This window comes from Geotrypetes seraphini, chromosome 18 (assembly GCF_902459505.1).
Source record: "Geotrypetes seraphini chromosome 18, aGeoSer1.1, whole genome shotgun sequence".
Classification (NCBI taxonomy): Eukaryota; Metazoa; Chordata; class Amphibia; order Gymnophiona; family Dermophiidae; genus Geotrypetes; species Geotrypetes seraphini.
In genome coordinates, this window is record NC_047101.1 from 22,468,699 (window position 1) to 22,492,541 (window position 23,843).

Here is a 23,843-nt window from a genome sequence, read left to right on the forward strand (position 1 = left end):
CTGCTCGCACTGCTAAAGATTTAAAGAAGTATGTGAGGAAGGGAGGGCGCAAGTGTGGCATAGAGGGGGGGGGGGAGAAGAAGCGGGAGGGGGAAGAGGAGGGCACGGGGGGGACATCACCATTCCAGGCACCACCTACCCTCTCTACACCACTGTGTGTATTCCAAAGTGGGGTGAGGCATGTACCGGTTAACGGCATGCCAAGAAATTGCATGTGTTGTTATAGGATACTGAACCTCAGCATAGGTTTCAGCAAGCGTGAGTCTGACGCTCTTTATACAATTGTACTTAGCGCCAGTGCACTTTGGTGCCTATTTTAAGAATGACATAGAATCCAACCCTATGTCTGCACTGGCAGCAACGAGGTACTCAGAGGAGGTATTCGGTTGACTATGTGTTACTTAGTTGACCAATGTGTTTCACAGTGTTCTGAGCACATAGAAGGCAATTCTATTACAGGGTGTCAACATTTAGGCACCTAATAAAAAGGGCAGGGAGCCTATTCTTTAAAGACACTTAAACAGTCCCATTTTTATGCAGTCCACTATAGCCGGTTAAATGCTGAATATCACTTAACATAAAAACATAGAAACATAGAATATGACGGCAGAAAAGGGCTGTAGCCCATCAAGTCTGCCCACGCTAATGACCCACCCCCAGATTTCACCCCGCTAGAGATCCCACATACATATCCCATTTCTTTTTAAAATCGAGCACGCTGCTGGCGTTAATCACCTGCAATGGAAGTTCATTCCAATGATCGACCACCCTTTTGGTGAAGAAATACTTCCTGGCGTCGCCATGAAATTGCCCGCCTTTGATTTTCAGCGGATGACCTCTTGTGGTCGAAGGTCCTTTAAGAAAGAAGATATCGTCTTCCACCTCGATGCGGCCCGTGATATATTTAAAAGTCTCAATCATGTCCCCCCTCTCTCTACGTTCCTCGAGCGAGTATAGCTGCAGTTTATTCAGTCTTTCCTCATATGGGAGGTTCTTGAGTCCCGAGACCATCCTGGTGGTCATTCGCTGAACCGACTCAATTCTCCGCACATCTTTTTGATAATGTGGTCTCCAGAATTGAACACAATATTCAAGATGAGGTCTAACCATGCAGAAATCCATGCAGAAATGCAATGCCGGAGCCCAGACATGGCCCAGCATTGATTTTCTGGGGATAACGCTGAATGTCAAGCCCTATAAATGTAAGCGTGCAAATGGCATTTGAATCTAGGCGCAACTTGTCAAAGAATGAGAGGGATAGGTTAACATCAGCTAAGTGGACTGCATAGCTTTCATAGAGAACAATGATTTCCAGCACGTGAAACTAAATGAACTTGCTTTGATCTACTCCTGGAAAAGGGTGCGAACCAAGTTAGAAACCTCAACCCCCTTCCCTTAGCAACTCTGTCAATAAACAGTGTCAATTACGGACGTACATTCCCTCTCCCTCTATAGCCGACCTGAACTCATGGACCTGGCCTCAATGCTATCGACCGAGTATATGACATGACGCAAATCCAATCGGGACTATATACCATGGCTACCACTGCTACTGACCGGGTATCATTGCTTCAAACCTAAAGCCCCCCCAGCCAAGAGTGAATGCACCTTCCAACCCTCTTCCCCCCAACATTTGATATATACACCCTGATGCTTTACCCTTTTACTGTAATTGCCCTCTGTCCTCTCCCTTCCCAGGAGTATACTGTATATGCACTTTTAACCATGTACCTCTAAAACGTTGATTGTATTGTTTCTACCCTACAATATAGAATGTACCGTTTACTCCTGTACCCCAAACACTGTGAATGTACTACTGTAACCCTTTCTGAGCTCCTGGGTAAGAAGGGATATAAAAACTGAAATAAATGAGAAATATGCAATGAGCTTACACTACTACTGTATACCAGTTCTACCAGATTAAGTTTACTTAGCTTGTATCATTGTCTAAACTGGTTATATTTTAACTGCACCACTCTAAAAGGCAAAAAGTCCTCTTCTACAAAACAATATCAACCGCAACAAGTGAGGACTCCAGTAGAAATCAATCCTTGCTGATTATAATACCGCTCTCAGAACCCTGTGATGTCCTAACACAATAGTGTTTGGAACCATATTACCAGGTAAATGATGTCTTTCATTGAGTCGGTAAGTTGTATGCAAAAAACCACAAACATGCAATAAGCTCGTATGAAGTGCTGAATGTAAATATAATAAATATGCTAAAAATTTTTTTGCACTTATCTTTCACAGAGCTGGCTTGTAGTGCATAATTGTTCGTGCATGGCTAAACGCAAACATGGTTTAACTGCAAACATGGTGCATGGTTTAACTGCAAACAGAATGGATCAAGAAAGAGAGGAGAAACAGAAGGAGTGGGAAAACAGGATGGCATTTCAGAATATGACTATAAATGATCAGCATCACGGATGTTTTCCAGATCATCAGAAAGGCAAATAAAACTCATGCAGATCTCTGGTGATTTGCAGACAGTGGCGAGAGGATGTAAAGCAGTATGCATAGTGGAGATAAAGTCAAAAGGAACGAAAATCAAAATGGCATGGCTCAAAGAGGTCATGTAGCTGAGCAGAAGGAAAGAAGAAGGTTCTCAGAGTTTTGGGGATATAGAAAGATCTCATCTTGTCTCATCAGTTTGTTCTGGTCTTACGGTGTGGTTTTGCATCCATATAAAGGGTTTCGCCCTTGGAAACTATGTACGAAATGTACATAAGCTTTTGATTATGCAGACTTTGCTGAAGATATTGACATCTAATCCTACTATGTAGTCTTCATTGACTTTAAAGAGGAGGGCATTCCTTCAGTAGCAATCCTCTCTAATGAAAATGTGACAGACTGGAGACCGAAACTCTCCTCGCCCACTATTGATCGGGATCATGACTGAGAAAGTTGCCATTACAGATCTGCTACCACACATACAGAATGATTGCACTCAAGACCTTCAAGCTTATTTTGTTTCAATGACTCATCAAAAATGGTTTCAGCTAGTTGAGCCTAAATTAAAACCACACATTTGTAAACTACGATTATTTGTAGTAAAAAGAAGGTTTCCACACCTGGCATTCGATTCCTGCTTGTTTGGTGGAAAAAGAAGGTCTTGGAGCCTGGATAACTCTCGCAGCTCTTGGTGACATCACTCTAATTGGCGAGAAAGGAACAGGAGATGCTACTGGAACTTCAGTGGCTTCAGGTACTCCTCCAAAACTTGTTCTGGTGTCCTGAGTCATAATTACAGCATTACCACCATAGGATGGAGATAAAGGATTGGATGATGGTCTAGTTGACCTAAATGGACCTGGAGAATGAACAACAGAAGAATGGGGTACAGGCGATGATGGGCAAGAGCTCTGTTTTGTAAAACGATATGAATTGGGAAGTGTGGGTTTGGGAGGAGGTGCAGCTTTAGGCAAAGACCTGACTTGATCTTTGGATGGAGAAAGGACAAATAGAGAAGGCTGAAGTTGATATGGCCGATGCTTTGAGATTTCTAATTCCTTTTGAGATTGCACACTTTCTATTATGTTGTTGGTAATGGGATGTGCAGGTAGTGGCTTTGGAGATCTTGATATTTTCTTGGGCAAGTGGCTGAATGTAACAGGTGGTGCATGAGCATTTGAGGCATACTTCCAAGAAGGAGGCAGTGACATGGTGGGAGAAGGTGACCTTCCAGAGTCATGATGTGCTGGGGACTCAATGACAAATCTTTCCATCCTTGATTGCCTCCTAGCAAATAATTCAGCTCCTTTTCCTCTAGCTTCTGAAAGTGTTTGATTAGGTTTTGATGGAGGCTTAGCCTGGAAGCTTGGAGATTTCAGACACGAAGACCATTCTGGCACAGTATGATCAGATTTAGGGGTAGTCCCATCACTGTCATTGAGAAAATTGGATGCTTCTGCTCCAAGAGCAAAGGGCTCTTCCTCAGAAACTGCTTCTCCATGATCTCTCTGCTTCCGTTTTTCATCCGTGTTCTGAACTAAAGATAAAAGTTCTGGATTAGGAGATAGCTTTGGCTTCTCAATGAAGGTGAACATGGACTTCTTGTTTGATCGACGTGACTGAGACTCCTCCAGGATCCCTGATTTTTGCATGGGCAATAATCTCTTTTCCCCATAGCTAGAAATGTGAGGAACATGAGACTTTTGTTCTGATTGTGGTGGATATAAAGCAGAGTAAGAAGGAGGTGACCTTATAGAACTTACTGGAGGAGGACTGGACAAAGTCTCCGCATAAGTGGGCGGTGAAGGACTTTTATCTTTTGAAAGTTTTATCTTTTCTGGGGACTGAGTTCCAAAAGGCCTTGCTGATCTATTTGCTACTGAAACAGGCTTAGCCAGGGTTAAATGAACCTCACAATATTGCTTTTTCTGCACTCCATTCTGTTCTCTGTTAACAAGTGGCGTGGTTTCCTGTTCACATGTTGCATTCGTTGAAATCTTCTCTGTGTTTTCCTTTACATAAATACTTATAGGGATATGTTTTACTCCTTCAATAAAAGACTCCTGGTTGGACTGTATTATGTGCTGCTTAGAGAGAATCTCCTCACCTTTATCCTCCTTATCTTGAAGATCCTCTTTCTTGCTAAAATTCTCTCTTTCTGGCATGTTTTCCTCCATGTTGTCCTTGAGTGGTTGTACTCCAGGTTTTTCCAAATTCAATAATGCTTTGTCTAGCGAGGTGTGTTTCAAGCTGTCTTCCTTGCCATGATCTTGAAAATTATACTGAAGAACTCCCTCTTTATCCTCCGCAATCACTTCAGGTGTACTTGTTCTGTGTCCTTCTGAGGTGAGTCTGTTAACTCTCTGTTTGCGCCTGTTAAAAAGCAGCACCCCTCTTGAGCTGGTGCTTGGTGGAGTTGTTAACTGAGCAGCAATTTTTTGACTTCTGACTTTGGCTTCTTTTAGCTCCTTCTCAGAAAGGCTGACACTTCTGGAAAGATCTATGGAAAATGAAAATAAACAGAGGTCAATATGAGCGACAGAATAAGAATAACGAAAACCTAGACAGAGAAACTTTAAAAGAGGATGCTTTCAAAAATTGCTAGCACGGCATTTTGCACAAGTCTAAAGAATGTTTCAGAGACAAAGTCGAGAAACATGAAAGGTAAGTTAAGGGCACACTTCCAAGTACAACACACTTTTATCTTATGCTTAAAAAGACGGATTGAATGATCCTAGCAGGAAAGCTTAGCACATATGTGACAATCTCCTAACTCCTCTCACCTCACCCATCCCCCAAATGTCATGTTTGTCTGTCCAAGTTAGATTGTAAGCTCTACCAAGCAGGGACAATCTATTCCAGTGGTCTCAAACTCAAACCCTTTGCAGGGCCACATTTTGGATTTATAGGTACTTGGAGGGCCGCAGAAAAAAATAGTTAATGTCTTATTCAAGAAATAATAATTTTGCGTGAGGTAAAACTCTTCATAGTTTATAAATCTTTCCTTTTGGCCAAGTCTTAATAATACTATTGTCATTTATAGGTAAAGAGACCTATGATCAAGAAACTGTTTTATTTTACTTTTGTGATAATGATAAACATACCGAGGGCCTCAAAATAGGACCTGGCAGGCTGTGAGTTTGAGACCACTGAGTTAAGGGGAACGGTTAATCTGCTGGCTGGGTTGGAGGGCAGAGGGGAGAACAGGACAATCAAGCCATTGTGACATCACTGATGAGGCTGGCTCTTATTGGTGGAATGAGGCATTATGACATCACAATCTCAGCTCTGCTTCCCAAAGGCAAACAGGATGTCATGGTTACAGTTAAGCCAGTGGTCTCCAACTCAAACCCTTTGCGGGGCCACATTCTGGATTTGTAGGTACTTGGAGGGCCTCAGCAAAAAATAGTTACTGTCTTATTAAAGAAATGACAATTTTGCATGAGGTAAAACTCTTCATAGTTTATAAATCTTTCCTTTTGGCCAAGTCTTAATAATACTATTGTCATTTATAGGTAAAGAGACCTATGATCAAGAAACTGTTTTATTTTACTTTTGTGATTATGATAAACATACCGAGGGCCTCAAAATAGTACCTGGCGGGCCGCATGTGGCCCCCGGGCCGCGAGTTTGAGACCACTGATCTATTACATGTCAAAATGTACAGTATGCCTTTCAGTGCTATATAAGTGATAAATACTAGTTGTAGTAGCATTATTGTAACTCTACAGCTGCCCTGTAGAATTATCACTGAAGGGCTGAAATAGTATGTCGAAACAGCCACGGAGCTAATGGTCAGTGTTGCTCTGCAGTTTGGCGTTAACCTTCACTGTACAGTCTCAGCCAGTCCAAGAATTCCACTGCTGTGGCCTAGGCATCATTAACAGAAGAAGCATATTTATTCATTCAATTTTCTTTACTGTTCTCCCAGGGGAGCTCAGAACGGTTTACATGAATTTATTCAGGTACGCTAGCATTTTTCCCTGTTTGTCCTGGGGGGCTCACAATCTATCTAATGTACCTGGGGCAATGGGGGGGGGGATTAAGTGACTTGTCCAAGGTCACAAGGAGCAGCGTGGGTTTGAACCCCCAAACTTAGGGTACTGAGGCTATAGCATTAACCACTGTGCCACTCTAGAAATCAAAAATGTAGTGAGCCAAGTAAAGGACAATCAAACCGTTGTGACATCACTGATGAGGTTGGCTCTTAGGCACTGGTGGAATGAGGCATTATGACATCACAATACCAGCTCTGGTTATCAGAGGTTGAAACTTTTCATACTATTTATTTACTCAATTTTCTATACCATTCTCACAGGGGAGCTCAGAATGGTTTACATGAATTTATTCAAGAACTCAAGCATTTTTCCCTGTCTGTCTCGGCGGGCTCACAATCTATCTAATGGGGCAATGGGGGGGGATTATGCGACGTGCCCAGGGTCACAAGGAGCAGCGTGGGTTTGAACCCACAACCTCAGGGTGCTGAGGCTGCAGCTTTTAACCACCGTGCCACACTCTCCCCTATCAGCTGGAAAAGTCCTTTAAAAAGATATTTAAAATAAACAGTAGCCCGACAGGGCCATGGTTTGTCCCCTCCAGGGGCTTCGTCAGGGGCTATAAGGACCACTTGGTGTATGAATATGATATCACCCAAGTGATGGCCTGAAACTTCTGTGAAGGTCCTTAATAAATATCTGTTTAAAGGACTTTGCCAAATGATCTGCTTCTTCTCTTTTTGACCACATTGGATCTTGTGGATCGGCTGCCCTGTTGCTTTTTTTTTCTTTTTTTGAACCAGCCATCATCAGGTAACGTCTCCTAAACTCCTTACATATGCGCGCACATAAGAACCAGTAAATTCTTTCACTGCAAGTGATTTACTCCTTCTGCTGTTCAACTCTGAGCTCCAGGAGATGGCTGCAGAAAGAAGTGTCACCCCTTATTCTATAGCCTGTAATAAGTCTAATTAAGAGCCTGAGAGAGGTGCCCAAATTATATTACCAGTAGAAAGCAGTACATTAGCTCTCCACTTTAGTATGTTAGAAGCAGACACAGCCTGGAGTTCCCTGAAGCTATTAACCCCCAAAATGTTTCCGATTAAGTGAAGCTTCTCCTTTCACACACAAATAGCAGTAACAGCCTAGATAACCCTCTTTTTTTCCCCAAAGCATACCTTCCTTATTTTCAGTGCTTGTGCTCGACATGTCAGACCTGAAGTGCATAGCAAATGATGGCAGATAAAGACCTGAACAGTCCACCCAGTCTGCCCCATAAGTTATGCCCATTAAAAAAATACACGATTAGATTAACTTAAATATTTCTGGGCCGTAGACTGTAAAGTCTGGCTAGTAACGTCCTCATGTTCCATATTAGTGGAATTCCCATTGAGGCCCACCCCAGCCCATCCTACACCGAATCACCATATTTGCAACACAGACCATGCAGGTCTGTCCAATACCAGCCTTAGTTCTTTCATTTGCATGGAAGAGCTGTGAGCTGGCTCACCTGGGCTGCGTGTTTATGGCACTTGCTCCCTAATTCTATAATTTGCATGCCCATATTTTTATTTAGGCTAAATTCTATATATGGTGGCCAAAAAATCAACCTCCCCCCCCCCCCCGCCACACACTTGTAAAGTTATGCACCGTTTATAGAATAACGTGTATTCCTGGGAACTGCAACTATATTTAGCCGAGTCCATTTGCACCAATGAAAACGTGGTACAAATGCCTGCCTGCGCGGATGCTCTTATTCTGTAATTATGCGCACAACTTAAAATAATGTTTCCGATCCACCTATGACCCACTCGTTTTTGTGCTGCCTTTTTCGACTCACGTGGAAAATGTAGGCGTGGATTCCACACCGAAATTTGCACATATAACTTTTGATTGATTTTAATTAGCGCCAATAATTGTTAAAGTGCCAATTATCGGTGCTAATTAGCTTGTTATTCAATTAAGTTGTATGTGCAATTTGAGTACGTGACCAAAATTTTCAAAATTGCACAATTTTTAGCTCTTTTTATAGAATTTGCGAGCTAATGCGCAAAACTGCACCTGCACGTTATAGAATAGTGCCAGTTGTACGCCTAACTTAATTCTAAACTTAGCTGCTATTTGATGGGCAGACTAGATGGGCCACTTGGCTTTAGCTGCCTTCAAGTTTCTAGTAATTGCCTATATTTATTTATTTATATATTTTTATTAACATATGGATCTGGAATGGCCAAGTTGTCGCCCCTCACACCCTGAATCACCAAGCCCTTCACTGTACTGGCTTACCAAAGTTCATATATTCACAATAATGTGGACAATAAATAAACCACAGACACTTTATTGATGGTAAAAACAGGCCGCAGCTTTGTTTATTGGGGACAACCAGTAAGCAATCAACAACTGCTTCAGCTCCCGAGCTACAAAACATTGCAATTTGCCAGAACTCAAAATTGTATACCTCTGACTCTGCCACATCAGCATGAGCCTAAGGGGTGGCATGGACCGCCATGCCCCATTCCGTACCACCTGCATCAAGGCAGATTTGTGAGCTCAATTTCCCTTAACTGCTCATCCCCTGATGAGCCTAGAGGGTAGGCATGGACCTCCATACCCACCTGTCAAGTCACCTGACCCTCGGCATCGCCACTCAACTGAGCTGACTACCAAATACCTGCTCATCTTTCGATGAGCTAAAACCTTGTAGCTTGTGATTACCGCTGCTGCGACAACCCCAAAATCCCAAATCTCCCAAGTGAACCTGATAATCACAAGGGGAGGGTGGGAGGGAAAGTTGCCTCCGAGGAACCAGGAAGCACACTATTCCTTGGAGGTATGAAGACTATATATCCCTACCCATCATGCCCTGCTTCCCCTCTCCCATCCAATCTTTCTCCGGCCCTCCGGCGGGAAATCATCTCCCTCCTTACCTACCTCTTCTCTCTCGCTTTTCCCTGCTACCTCCCTACAAGCCTTCCAGCAGTCTCACTACGGGCGATCAACTTGGGCCTTCCAGCCCACTGTTATAGTCGCCCGTCGAGACTAGCTTTCGGGCTCTTTTTAGAAATTTGTATACAAGATGAAAGATACAACACTCTGGAAAAAAAAAATACAACCATAAACAAAACTCAGGATAAGAGAGTCTACTGCGTGGTTTCTTCACAGAGACTGAATGAACCCAACAACAAAAAAGTCAGATCAATATCCACTCCCCCCATTCTCCCCCCCGCCAAGCACTCCATGGTCAAAAATTCAAAAGAGCACTTCGGGTTCCATGGGACAAGCTATCCCAAACAGGAGCCCAAATGGCCTGGAATTTTCTCCAACAGCCAGGGCCATAATTCTTATCCAAATATTCATACTTTAACAAGGTAAACAGTTCATTTTTCCACATAGTAATGGTAGGCACCTCTGCTTGCTGCCATAGGTCTCCTTTTACAAAGTCGCGGTAGCGGTTTTAGCGCACGCATCGGATTAGTGCGCGTTATAGCACGCGCTAGCTGAAAATCTACCGCCTGCTGAAAAGGAGGCGGTAGCGGCTAGCATGCATGGCAATGTAGTGTGCGTTTTTCTCTGCGTTAAGGCCCTCGCGTGGCTTTGTAAAAGGAGCCCGTAGTAAAAGTATTTATTTGTTTGCTGAATTATTTATCCCGTCCTCCCAAAGTAGCCCAGAATGGGTTACAAAGTACATCCACAATATAATCGAGATAGGACAAAGATTACATAATTTACAATATAGACGTGATTTGCAATAATTGGTGCTAATTGCTATTAATTTGCTAAATATGCATGAGATAGATTCACATGCCAAGGAGGCGGTGATTGCAAATCTATCTTATGCATATTCATTGTGAATATCCTGAAAACCTGATAGGACTAGGTGTGCCTCAAGGACTGGGTTCTGAAGCACTGCTTTAAATGACCTTGGAAAATATGGGGGAAGCCACTGTTTGCCCTGGATCGGTAACATGAATTGGCCACCATGAGCAATAAGACTATTCTTATGTTCTTATTATGGAAATATGTGTATATTGTTTTGTTTTATACTGTTTTTGTCTTATGATAATATATATATATTTTTTTGTAATCTTTCATTTATTTTTATTTATTTTATGTATTTTATATACTGCTTATCAAGGTTATCTAAGCGGTTTACTATCAGGTTCTCAAGCATTTTTCCCTGTCTGTCCCAGTGGGCTCATAATTAGAGAATGACACGGTGACAAAATTCATCACCGTTCCCGTCCCCGCAGATAACCACGGGAAATAATCCCATGTCATTTTCTAGTGTTTATTTCAACCTCAGTCCTTCTACACCAGCATTCTTCAAAGCAAAGCTTGCGGGTCAGTGGCTGTGGCCTTTCATACTCTGATTCTTATGGGAGCCAAGGATAATGAAGCCATTGTGACATCACTGATGTGATTGGCTCTTAGGCACTGGTGGAATGAGGCATTATGACATCACAATATCTGCTCTGGATACCAGAGACTGTCATTCTGTAGTGTCTGTTTCATAGTAACATAGTAACATAGTAGATGACGGCAGATAAAGACCCGAATGGTCCATCCAGTCTGCCCAACCTGATTCAATTTTTATTTTTTTATTTTTTTTTTTTCTTAGCTATTTCTGGGCGAGAATCCAAAGCTTTACCCGGTACTGTGCTTGGGTTCCAACTGCCGAAATCTCTGTTAAGACTTACTCCAGCCCATCTACACCCTCCCAGCCATTGAAGCCCTCCCCTGCCCATCCTCCTCCAAACGGCCATACACAGACGCAGACCGTACAAGTCTGCCCTTTCAACCTCAGTCCTTCTACACCAGCATTCTTCAAAGCAAAGCTTGCGGGTCAGTGGCTGTGCCTAATTATACTCTGATTCTTCCCTCTCCTTAAAGAATGACATGAAGATGGTTTCCCACGGTTATCCACGGGGACGGGGACGGGAACGGGAACGGTGATGAATTTTGTCACCGTGTCATTCTCTACTCACAATCTATCTAACGTACCTGGGGCAATGGAGGATTGAGTGACTTGCCCAGGTTGAAGTGGAATATTAGTCTTTCAAATAAATAAATAATAAATTACCCCCTTACAGTCTGGGCATCAGTCTGCTTAAAACGGTTCATAGACAAGTCAGCGAAAGACAAAGGCGCGCGCTGACAACTGAGCACAAGACGGAGGCGCACGCCGAAGAAAATTACAGTTTTTAGGGGCTCCGACGGGGGGTTTTGTTGGGGAGCCCCCCCCCCCCAGTTTACTTAATAGAGATTGCGCCGGCGTTGTGAGGGGTTTGGGGGGTTGTAACCCTCCACATTTTACTGTAAACTTAACTTTTTCCCTAAAAACAGGGAAAAAGTGAAGTTTTCAGTAAAATGTGGGGGTTACAACCCCCCACACCTCCCACAACGCCCCCACAACGCGGCGTGATTTCTATTAAGTAAAGTGGGGGGGTTCCCCTCCACGCCCCCCCGTCGGAGCCGTAAAAACAGTAATTTTGTGCGGCGCGCACCTCCACGCTGCGCTCAATTGTCTGCGTGCACCTTTGTCCCGGCGCGCTTTTGACCTGACACCGCTTAAAACATCCTGTCTCAATCCATGTGTATAAATTGTTCGCTTTAAGAGAGTTCATTAAAACCTAAAATTTTTTGCGTGTTTCTGGTGATTCGTGCCTTTTCCATGGTAGCTCAAAGTGAAGCCACATTCAGATGGAGAAGGTATTATTTTCCTGTCCCCAGAAGGCTTAAATCTTACAGCTACAATTACTAGAATTATTGACATATGCTACCATTCCTCAAACTAGAGCACGTTTTCTGAGCGGTGCACTAATTCCATTAATGCACATTATTTTACCAAGAGTTCCATTTTTTTTTGCTTGGATTTAGTTACTAATAACACGTGTTAACACACCAGCACACACTTGTAATTAGGGAAAGAAGGGTTTTTGGATTTAGCTCATATTTATTTTTCAATTGGAGCTCAAGGCAAGTAAATACCCAGGTGCAAGAGGTATTTCTCTGTCATCAGAGGGCCTAAGGGTCCGTTTTACTAGGGTTATGAGATTTTCCTTCGGGAAAATCCGGACACATGGCCATGCCCCTAGGACTGCCCAGTCCTGCCTCTGTCCTGTCTCACCCCCATCCCCGCCCCAGACGGCATCCATGCATAAACGGGCACGACGCAATGATAGCATGCACACGCATGCATGATGTCACTGTGTTGTGGCCTTGTATGCACAGATGCCTCTTCCCAACGCAATTACGTCGGGAAGCTTTTCGCCGGGTTTTGAAAAGCAGTCCGGACCCCCACACATGTCCTCAAAAGGGGAAATCGAGACGTCTGGCAACCCTACTTTTTACTAAGCCATGTTAGGTGCTAACACACACCCAACACAGCAAAAAAAAATGAACAACCTCGGGATGCACTACAGTAGAGAATGACACGGTGACAAAATTCATCACCGTTCCCGTCCCCGCGGATAACCGCGGGAAATAATCCCATGTCATTTTCTAGTGTCTATTTCAACCTCAGTCCTTCTTCAAAGCAAAGCTTGTGGGTCAGTGGTTGTGGCCATTTATACTCTGATTCTTATGTGAGCCAAGGATAATGAAGCCATTGTGACATCACTGATGTGATTGGCTCTTAGGCACTGGTGGAATGAGGCATTATGACATCACAATATCTGCTCTGGATACCAGAGACTGTCATTCTGTAGTGTCTGTTTCAACCTCAGTCCTTCTACACCAGCATTCTTCAACGCAAAGCTTGAGGGTCAGTGGTTGTGGCCATTCATACTCTGATTCTTCCCTCTCTCCTTAAAGAATGACCTGAAGATGGTTTCCCGCGGTTATCCGCGGGGACAGGAACAGTGATGAATTTTGTCACTGTGTCATTCTCTACAGCCTCACACCGTAGTTTCTGAATGTGCGTGTGCTAACCGCACACTCATTTTTTGTATTTTTTTGAGGTGGCATATCAGGGGTGAAGAATGAACATCACCGGTCTACATGCATTGATTGATTGACTGATTGTTCCATAGCCTACTAAATCCCAGAATTATTTCCTGATCAGAGTGGATCACAATTGCCTCATTGTTTTTCTCCACTATTTTTCAATTTGGTGGGCTTTGCATTCCTGGAAGTCTTTGACCTTCCCTTGGGGATTTTTTTTTTTTTTCTTCTTCTGATCTCACAGAGGAAGAATAATAACCAGGTCTTTCAGTAGCACACACAGTAGCCTTTGACACAGCTCAAGGTCGTAATGGGGTCACAAAAGCGAAGGGAGAGAAGAAATGAATTAATGAGCAACTGGTCATTCTTTGCCACTGATCCAGGGAGACACCTAACCACTATTGCTTAGGTCAGGAAATAACTTACTGCCTTGGTCTGAACCAAGACAGACTAGACTAGTCATTAACACGATATAATTCAGGAAGAATAAGAAATCTGTGAACCACACAGTTCTTTTAGCCTTAAGAGTCTTACATGACTAGAGGAAATACAATGAGCTAATGGTGAGGAACTAGGTCTCATGATCATTTTACCTCATCTTACTGTATTCCTGGTTATTGCTCAAACTACCTGAAGCCCTTTAAATCCCTATAGCAGGGGTAGGGAACTCCGGTCCTCGAGAGCAGCATTCTAGTCGGGTTTTCAGGATTTCCGCAATGAATATGCATGAGATCTATTTGCATGCACTGCTTTCAATGCATATTCATTGGGGAAATCCTGAAAACCCGACTGGAATACGGCTCTCGAGGACCGGAGTTCCCTACCCCTGCCCTATAGGCTTCGGGGCAGTTACCGCAGCAGCAGCCACTAGCATGGCGTTGTAAGAAAAAAAAAAAAAAAAAGGGGGGGGGGTGCGGTAGAATAACACGCTTTTCAACTACAGTGGCAAAATAATGCTCAGAATTTAGGAAGGTAATTGGTTGGGCTGAGAACTTTTCAGCACCCTCTGGTATGTAATAAAAGTGAGCCAAGTATAGGACAATCAAGTCATTGTGACATCACTGATGAGGTTGGCTCTTATTGGTGGAATGAGGCATTATGACATCACAATCTCAGCTCTGGTGACCAGAGACTGAAACTCTTCACACTACGAGGGGATGCTGGAAAGTTCTCAGCAAAACAATGAAGAGAATGACGTGGATATGGTTCAATCAATGATCTGAAATAATCTCAAAAACAGAATTTCAATTCTGCAAATTGGCACTTAACGAAATAAGATAACACTCTTTTCAGCTACACTGGCAAAATAATGCTCAGAATTTAAGAAGGTAGTTGTTTCATTAGGATTTTATATATATACCGCCCATCAAGGTTATCTAAGCGGTTTTTACAATCAGGTACTCAAGCATTTTCCCTATCTGTCCTGGTGGGCTCACAATCTATCTAATGTACCTAGGGCTATGGAGGATTAAGTAACTTGCCCAGGGTCACAAGGAGCAGCACGGGGTTTGAACCCACAACCCCAGGGTGCTGAGGCTGCAGCTTCAACCACTGCGCCACACACTTCTCAGTGGGTTGGGCCGAGAACGTTTCAGCACCCCGTTGCATGCTCGTAACTTTGAGAGTTATGGTTCTAAATTGGCCTCAAATTTATAAGAGCTGAGAGCAGGCTTACCAGACGCCCGGATTTACCCGGACGGCTTTTCAAAACCCGGCACTTTGTCTGGATTTTGAAAAGCAGATCACGTTGGGAGGATCATCCGCAGATGCAAAGCAGTGATGTCACGTGCAATTGTATGTCATCATCACATCGCATCCGCAAATCCCGACTGATGAGCAGGCTGGGGGGGGGGGGGGTAGGGGTCTATGGGTCAAGATTTTACCTTATAGATATTGCGCCAGCGTTGTGGGGGGTTTAGGGGGTTGTAACCCCCTTCATTTACTGGAAACTTCACTTTTTCCCTCTTTTTTAGGGAAAAAGTGAAGTTTTCAGTATAATGTGGGGGGTTACAACCCCCCAAACCCCCCACAACGCCGGCACGATGTCTGTTAAGTAAAGTGGGAGGGGTTCCCCCCCCCACACCCCCGTCGGAGCCCTTTAAAATACTGTTTTTCTTCGGCGCGCTTCTGCCTTGCGCTCAGTTGTCTGCGCTGGGTTGTCGTCGCACCTTTGTCGTCGCGTGCTTTTGACCTGTCACCCCACTGGTCTCGAGCATGTTACCTACTCATAAAATGACACACCTGCCCGTGTGATGCTTTATATTACCCTTTTAAACATCTGTTTCATGCACTTACTCAGCTCTAGCTGGCAGATCATTACACAGGCTCACTCCTCCATGTCATACAAGCACATTCCTAATGATTTTCACTAATCCTCCATGCAGTTCTTTAGCCTCGGAACATCTCTCGGCTTCAGGGCAGGATTAACCTAGGCAAACAAGTGTGTTGGGCCTCCCATTGGAATAGGAATACATTTTAAACCGTCCACAAGTGGTTCTGACTGTGGAGGAAAGCTGACGGAGAAGGATACAGCAGGTAATACATAGGGATAGGCCGATGTTTGGAGAGAATGCGGTTCTCGGGTAACAGTGTGCCGCCTTTGCATATACCTCCAAATTCTATAAATTGTACCTGAAGTTTTGGGTTCAAAACCACGCTGCTCCTTGTGACCCTGGGCAAGTCACTTAATCCCCCCATTGCCCCAGGTACATTAGATAGATTGTGAGCCCCCCAGGCAGGGCCGGATTTAGATGAAAAGAGGCCCTAGGCTATTCCACTTATGAGGCCCTTTCACCTCCCATTTTTAAATTTGTAAATTACATGAGAGATAATAAAATACATCATTACTGTGATATATATCAATATGTTAAATGAAACATGTTGTTATTGGTACTAACCTTTATAAAAAATGTGACACAGATAATAAATAAAAAAAGTCGAGAACACTTATTTGGATATTTATTCTCAGCACCATATATAGTACTTGTAACAATAACTAATCAAACATAACACACAACATTGCCCCTTCCTATGCCCATAGTGCCCCCAGCGCGTCTTTCCTCACCTCACCCCCCCCTCCGATGCCCGCCTGCCTCCCATCCCCCTTCCATTGAACACCCCCCATGCCATCCTGCCTGCCTGCCTTCCATTAAATCCCCCACCCCTCCTCCGATGCCAGCCTGCCTGCCTCCCATCCCCCTTCCACTGACCCCCCCCCCCCTCCGATGCCAGTCTGGGCCGCCCTGTCCTGACGGATCCACGTTTTGTCTCACTCCCCATGGGGCTGGGCTTTGCCCAGCTGTTTCCGGACTGACATCTTTCCCTCCCCGATCCTCCTCCCAGGGCGAGAAAAAGAAAGGGAGAAGCCGAGTCGGCGCCCCGTTGCGGCCGGAGCATGTTCCGATCCCGAAGCGTAGAATTTCTCCTTATTTTCGGTTCAGTGTTTTAGTGTTCACTGTTTTTAGAATAGTGTAATTTTAATTTTGCTAACAATTTGAATGTAGGCCCCTCTTGATCTTGAGGCCCTAGGCTGAAGCCTAGTTAGCCTATAGGAAAATCCGGCCCTGCCCCCAGGACAAACAGGGAAAAATGCTTGAGTACCTGAATAAATTCATGTAAACCGTTCTGAGCTCCCCTGGAGAACGGTATAGAAAATTTAATAAATAAATAAATAAACTTTGCTTTTAAAGAGAAGGTGCCCAATCAGATAGTCAAAAAGTGGTTCATCTTGGTGAATCGGTGTACTGGAATTTTAGCCTGAACTAAGTTATGGTTTTAACAGATCGCTGAAAGCGTGGCATACATTCATAGACCCCAATACTTAGTAATGACTGAGTTGTTCCCCTACCCCCAGCCTACTCTGGGAGCATAAGACTTGAGCCAGATATTGGGTTGTATCAATAGAAGTTTCGTCAGCCGAAAGCCTGAAGTCATAATGCCGTTGTACAGGGCCATGGTGAGACCTCATCTGGAGTACTGTGTGCAATTCTGGAGGCCACATTACAGTAAAGATGTGCGCAGAATTGAATCGGTTCAGCGGATGGCCACCAGGATGATCTCGGGGCTCAAGGGTCTCTCGTACGAAGAGAGACTGAACAAATTGCAGCTCTACACTCTCGAGGAACGTAGGGAGAGGGGAGACATGATCGAAACATTTAAGTACCTCACGGGACGTGTCAAAGTGGAAGATGATATTTTCTTTCTCAAGGGACCCTCGGCCACAAGAGGGCACCCGCTCAAACTCAGGGGCGGAAACTTTCATGGCAACACCAGAAAGTATTTCTTCACAGAGAGAGTGGTTGATCATTGGAACAACTTCCAGTGCAGGTGATCGAGGCAGACAGCGTGCCAGACTTTAAGAATAAATGGGATACCCATGTGGGATCCCTACGAGGGTCAAGATAAGGAAATTGGGTCATTAGGGCATAGACAGGGGGTGGGTAAGCAGAGTGGGCAGACTTGATGGGCTGTAGCCCTTTTCTGCCGTCATCTTCTATGTTTCTATGTTTCTATCACTAGATCCCCAGGCCAGCACAAAACTTCCCCTATAACAAAATGATTGTAGACCTCACAATAAGTACTGATATATTTTGGGCTCATAAAATTGGTGTTTTGGAGAAAAAAAGGGGAGCTCCTAGTCCCACCCGTTATATAAGATTGAACAGCAATTTTTGGAAGTTTTGAAAAAAAAAAAAAAAAATCCCCTCTATTAAGTGAGCCTCTGTTTTCAGAATGGTCAGGGCACAGTTTTCTCTACTGATGCAGAGAAGAATTCAATGATGCACTTCAAAAGGTTTCGGATTGCAGTTACTTTGGTGCCCGCCTTCCTGTACAAACAAGCTCAGAGGAGAAGTTTGGCCAGCCATAAACTATCCCACAGATTTATCCGTTTTTCTTCACAGGGTTGGGCTAATCACAGTATGCTGTAATGTTTTAGTTACGAAAACAAACAGTCTTTAACAGTAAATGTCAGCACATTCTTCACAGGCTGCTAGATCCCAGTTCCGAGCTAAAGATTTCAGTCCTAAAGACACAGGATGGCAGCACAGAACAAGGAAATGCGGATGCACTCTACTGTTAGCTAAACCTCATAACCCATGTAGACCGATCCAGGGATCTAACCCAGATTCCCAGAAGTTTTCATTCCATTTCCCATCACATTAAAATGCTGACTAACTTACACAGGCAGAATTATGTGTCAAATCAGATATTCTCACAGCGATTAAGTTGGGAGAGGAGGGGGATTTGGATTTACCCTAGCTCATGTTTCTTTCAATAGTAGCCCAAGGTGGGTTCAGGTATACTTGGTATTCCCTTGTCCTTGAGTTTGTACTTGAAGCAATGGTTTGGTGGGTGAAGGGGTGTGAGAAGGGGGAGGTTAAGTGACTAGCCCAAGATCACAAGCAGCAACAGTGGAACACATGAAGGAACCCCTGAAGCATGGGACATTTGAAGGAATTAAGCTAATGTTTGGTGTGAGTATATTCTCTGACTAAATATTTTCTATAATAGCTCGTGTGCAACATATCACCTTCTATCTACACAGATCTGAAATTATTTTACAGCCTTAGCAGAAACACATATCTATCGATTTCTGAATTCGTTGGCACACAGGTAATTTCGGGTTCTGCAACTCACAAAAAATAACTCATTGGGAGGTAGAAAAGATGCTCCTGGACAAGAAAAGCTGGTCACTCTAGCAACAGCAAACAATAGAAAAAAAACAACAGATATGGAACTTCGTACAATAGCCACATTCCAATATGGCAATGAAGTGGATTCTGGAGACACCGTTCCAATGACTGAGTTCTGTTAAGAGTTAAGTTCCAAGCAGACATATGGCAATGAAGAGGGATCTAGGGACACAATTCCAAAGATTGAGTTCTGTTAAGAGTTAAGTTTCGAGCAGACATTTGGCAGTGAAGAGGGTTCTAGAGACATCATTCCAAAGATTGAGTTCTATTAAGAGTTAAGTTTCGAGCAGACTTGCAGGATATAAATGAGATTTCCACCACAGGCCTCCTGTTCTAAGCCAGAGTCTATCTCTGACTTCAAGGAAATAAATCATAACATAGATAATCATTATAAAATCCTCTGCTGGCACCAATGTTCCTTCTTCTTATATATGTTATGCGGTCTTTGTGTAAGACTCCTGACCTGCACAGTTTATGATGTTAACTTTTCCATTTTGGCAAGGAATATAAAAGGAAGGAAGGAAGGATTAACATGTTGTGTGAGATGGGAAATTTGCTAAACTCGCTCCACTTTCCATCTTCAGCTTGAAGCATTTTTAAAACCAAGTTATTATAATTGATATACTGCTTTTTATCGCAGACTCTGAAGCAGCTGACAATTACATAAAATTCTAACGCGAAAGCATCTCCCACATATCCAACATTTCCAAACCCCACAATAACAACCCCTAAATGGTTACAACACTAAATAAGATATACATGAGAATCGCTCATAAATGAAACTCCAGAGTCTCTTTGCCCTATTTCTGTGACTTGACTATACAGATCTGTACCAAATAGCATATGTTACTATTTGGCCAAATATGGATAATGAAATATAGTATTATTCGGCCGAAGACAAATACCAAATATGTATAATGGAAACTGGGCCTTAACAAATAATAAAAGAAGCAATGTAAAATCAGAGATCAAGTGTTCATTTCAGTAGGATTTAGCACAGTACAGCCCTGGATTATTCATATTTGAATTTAAATCACTATTTGGCCAAATACAAATAATGTATTTAGGAGCTGAATCAAATCAAGTACGAATATTTGGTACAGATCTAGGGTATACTGTATATCTAGTAATGCTACCGGTAGTAAATACGATTATAAGGCCCTACAACCTTCCCAGCCTCTGTCCCAGCCCCTTGTCAAAATATCCAATCATCAGACCCCCCAAGCCCCCCAATAACCATTAAAAGGTAAAAGTGATAAAAGGAAGCAGGGGAGACCAAAGTCCCATTGGCCCATTGGCTGGATACCAGCAAGAATAACATGGGAATAAACATCAAGCAATTGAAAGAAGCTGTGGAAAACAGGGAAGCATGGTGAGGATTGGCCTACAGAGTATCCAATGGTCATACACGACTGAATTGATAGTAGCAGATTAAAGGGATGGAAAACCTTTCATACGCTGAGAGATTGGAGAAACTGGGACTCTTTTCTCTGGAGAAGAGGAGACTTAGAGGGGATATGATAGAGACTTACAAGATCATGAAGGGCATAGAGAGAGTGGAGAGGGTCAGAAAGAGAGAGAGAGAAAGGGAGAGAGACAGAAATAGAGATAGATAGATAGAGAAAGATTGGAGAAACTGGGTCTCCTTTCCCTGGAGAAGAGGAGACTTAGAGGGGATATGATAGAGACTTACAAGATCATGAAAGGAATAGAGAGAGTGGAGAGGGTCAGAAAGAGAGAGAGAGAGAGAGAAAGGGAGAGAGACAGAAATAGAGAGAGATAGATAGAGAAAGATTGGAGAAACTGGGTCTCCTTTCCCTGGAGAAGAGGAGACTTAGAGGGGATATGATAGAGACTTACAAGATCATGAAGGGCATAGAGAGAGTAGAGAGGGACAGATTCTTCAAACTTTCGAATAATAAAAGAACAAGAGGACATTCAGAAAAGTTGAAAGGGGACAGATTCAAAACGAATGCTAGGAAGTTCTTCTTTACCCAACATGTGGTGGACACCTGGAATGCGCTTCCAGAGAGCGTAATAGGGCAGAGTACGGTACTGAGGTTCAAGAAAGGATTGGACAATTTCCTGCTGGAAAAGGGGATAGAGGGGTATAGATAGAGGATTACTGCACAGGTCCTGGACCTGTTGGGCCGCCGTGTGAGCGGGCTGCTGAGCACGATGGACCCCAGGTCTGACCCAGCAGAGGAATTGCTTATGTTCTTATGTTATGTTCTTAGTAATTACCATTAATCCCCAACTGTACCCTATATCAGTGGTTCCCAACCCTGTCCTGGTGGACCACCAGGCCAATCGGGTTTTCAGGATAGCCTAAATGAATATGCATGGAGCAGATTCACATGCCTATCACTTCAATTATATGCAAATCTCGCTCATGCATATTTATTAGGGCTAGGTTGACAATCTGATTGGCCTGGTGGTCCTCCAAGACAGGGTTGGGAACCACTGCCCAATATCATTCATAAACCACTTGCTACAAACTCTCCAATACAAACCCATAGCTCCAAATCTATCCTGTAATACCGTAGTCTCATTAACAACTGTCCATCTTAAATCAAGTTACTCAGCAAAAGACTACACATAGAAAAAACAATCTGACTAGAGTAATGGCCATCACCGGCTAAATTAGACCCTGATGTTCAGTGTCCTGCCTACAGGAAGTTGCATCAGAAAACCAGGATGTAGCAGAGGAAAGGCCCCGCTGGACAGAGAGCAGCTTTCAGTGCTACCTCTGCCATAAACCGCTGCAGCATTTGCAGGAGTGGTGGGAGGAGGAAGACAGATGCTGGGCTTGTTGGAAAGATGTTGGACCCACATGGGAGGGGGACACATGACAGACTGAAAGGGGAAGAAGGGGAGAGGTAATGGACTTGAGGGTGGGAGGCAAGCAGAGGGAAGAGAGGCTTGGTTTTTATTAGCTTTAAGCCAAGTGGTGTAGGAAGGACGCTGCTGCAAGTGCTGTGGCAGCTTTTGGCACTCCCCAAATGTTGGCGCTCTCCTGCTGTTCTTACTGCCTTTTACACATCTAAATTTAGGGATCTAGTAAAAATTGGTTCATCAAGACCACTGACCTAATCCTTTGAACACTGAATTCTATTAGACTACCAAGGTGTAGTTTTGCCCGATTCATTCTAACTGAGGCTTCCAGCTCTTTTTCAACGTGAATTAAAGTTTCACCGACCGAGAGCTGTTTTTCCAATGTGCTTGCCCTCACATTCACCGCCTGCCAAGTTATGCAGTTGTGTTTTTATGTACATGGGATGGGCAGGTTGACATTTATGCTCCCTTTGTCATTTTTACGTCTCTCTCTCTTATGGCTTGAGGTAGCTATTTAAGAAGAGCTGCTTCAGCTTCCTGACTACATGACCGCAACCAGCTGAACTCTAACCAATGCCTGCAATTTTAGAGTTAGAAAATGGCACAATAGTGATGAGCTAGCTATTTAACTGGTTTGCATCTCTTTCCTTCTCTTTATGCATTCATAGAAACACAGATAGCAGATAAAGGCCAAATGGCCCTTCCAGTCTGCCATCCGAAGCATCCACTATGTCCTCCTCTCCCTATTGGCTAATGCTCTTAACATTTGCATCACCTCTCCCTATTGGCTGAAGCTCTTTACACCTACATTTTGAGGTCATAGAACTTTAGTAACATAGTAACAAAGAAACATAATGGCAGATAAAGGCCAAATGGCCCTTCCAGTCTGCCCATCCGAAGCATCCACTATGTCTTCCTCTCCCTATTGGCTAATGCTCTTAACATTTGCATCACCTCTCCCTATTGGCTAAGGCTCTTTACACCTGGCTCTTTACACCTGCTTTGTGAGGTCATAGAACTTTAGTAACATAGTAACAAAGAAACATGATGGCAGATAAAGGCCAAATGGCCCTTCCAGTCTGCCCATCCGTAGCATCCATTATCTCCTCCTTTCCCTATTGGCTAATGCTCTTAACATTTGCATCACTTCTCCCTAACGGAATTTTTCCCAAAAAAAAATCAGAAAAAGTTCGTTTTCACTATAATGGAGGTTTCCAAACCCCCGAACACCCCCTCCAACAGCAGCGCAAACACTAACCAATAAAGTGTGTGTGGGGGGGGGGGTTGCCACCCCAAACCCCCTGTTGGAGCTCTTTAAAAATTACTTTTTCCCCCACGCGCTTCTGTCTTGCGCTGGATTGTCAGCGCGCTGACGTCTTGCGCTCCACTGTCTATGAACCCTTTGAACACACATCCCGTCGCTCTTGCCATTTTCTGCAGCAATTCTGGAAGTCCTCTTTCGTGAATTTAGTTACGCTGTCGTGGCTGCCTTGATGTCCTGGATCAATTCAAAACATTTACCTTTCATGGTCATTTTGACTATGGGGAAGAGCCAAAAGTTGCACGGTGCCAGATTTGGTGAATAAGGTGGATGACACGTGGCGTGATGTTAATTGACAGAAATTGCTGTATCAGAAGCGATGTGCGACATGGAGCATTGTCATGATGGATAATGAAACCTGTTGCCCATTTCTCAGGTCGCATCGTTCGCCTCATGTTCAAAATTTGTTGTTAAAATGTTTTGAACGGAACCATAAGAGATGTTCAGATCCTCAGAAATGTCCTTAATAGACAATCGCCTGTTTGATCAAATCGTTTGGCTTCCTCTTTCAACATTCTCTTGGGTTTTTGATGCAGAAGGACGTTCTGATCTCTCCTCATCTTCAACCGATTCACAACCATTATGAAATCGCTCAAACCACTT

The 23,843-nt window shown here is 43.6% G+C and overlaps 1 protein-coding gene across 3 annotated transcripts in view; it reads right to left on the minus strand.

The window, feature by feature from the left end:
* SYNPO (synaptopodin) overlaps positions 1-23,843 on the minus strand; it is a 146,685-nt gene that overhangs the window by 15,204 nt on the left and 107,638 nt on the right. For all 3 annotated transcript variants that reach the window (XM_033927723.1, XM_033927720.1, XM_033927722.1), the window contains one exon: positions 3,075-4,954. In XM_033927723.1, coding sequence (XP_033783614.1) covers positions 3,075-4,954 — 1,880 coding nt within the window. The remainder of the gene's footprint in view (positions 1-3,074; positions 4,955-23,843) is intronic.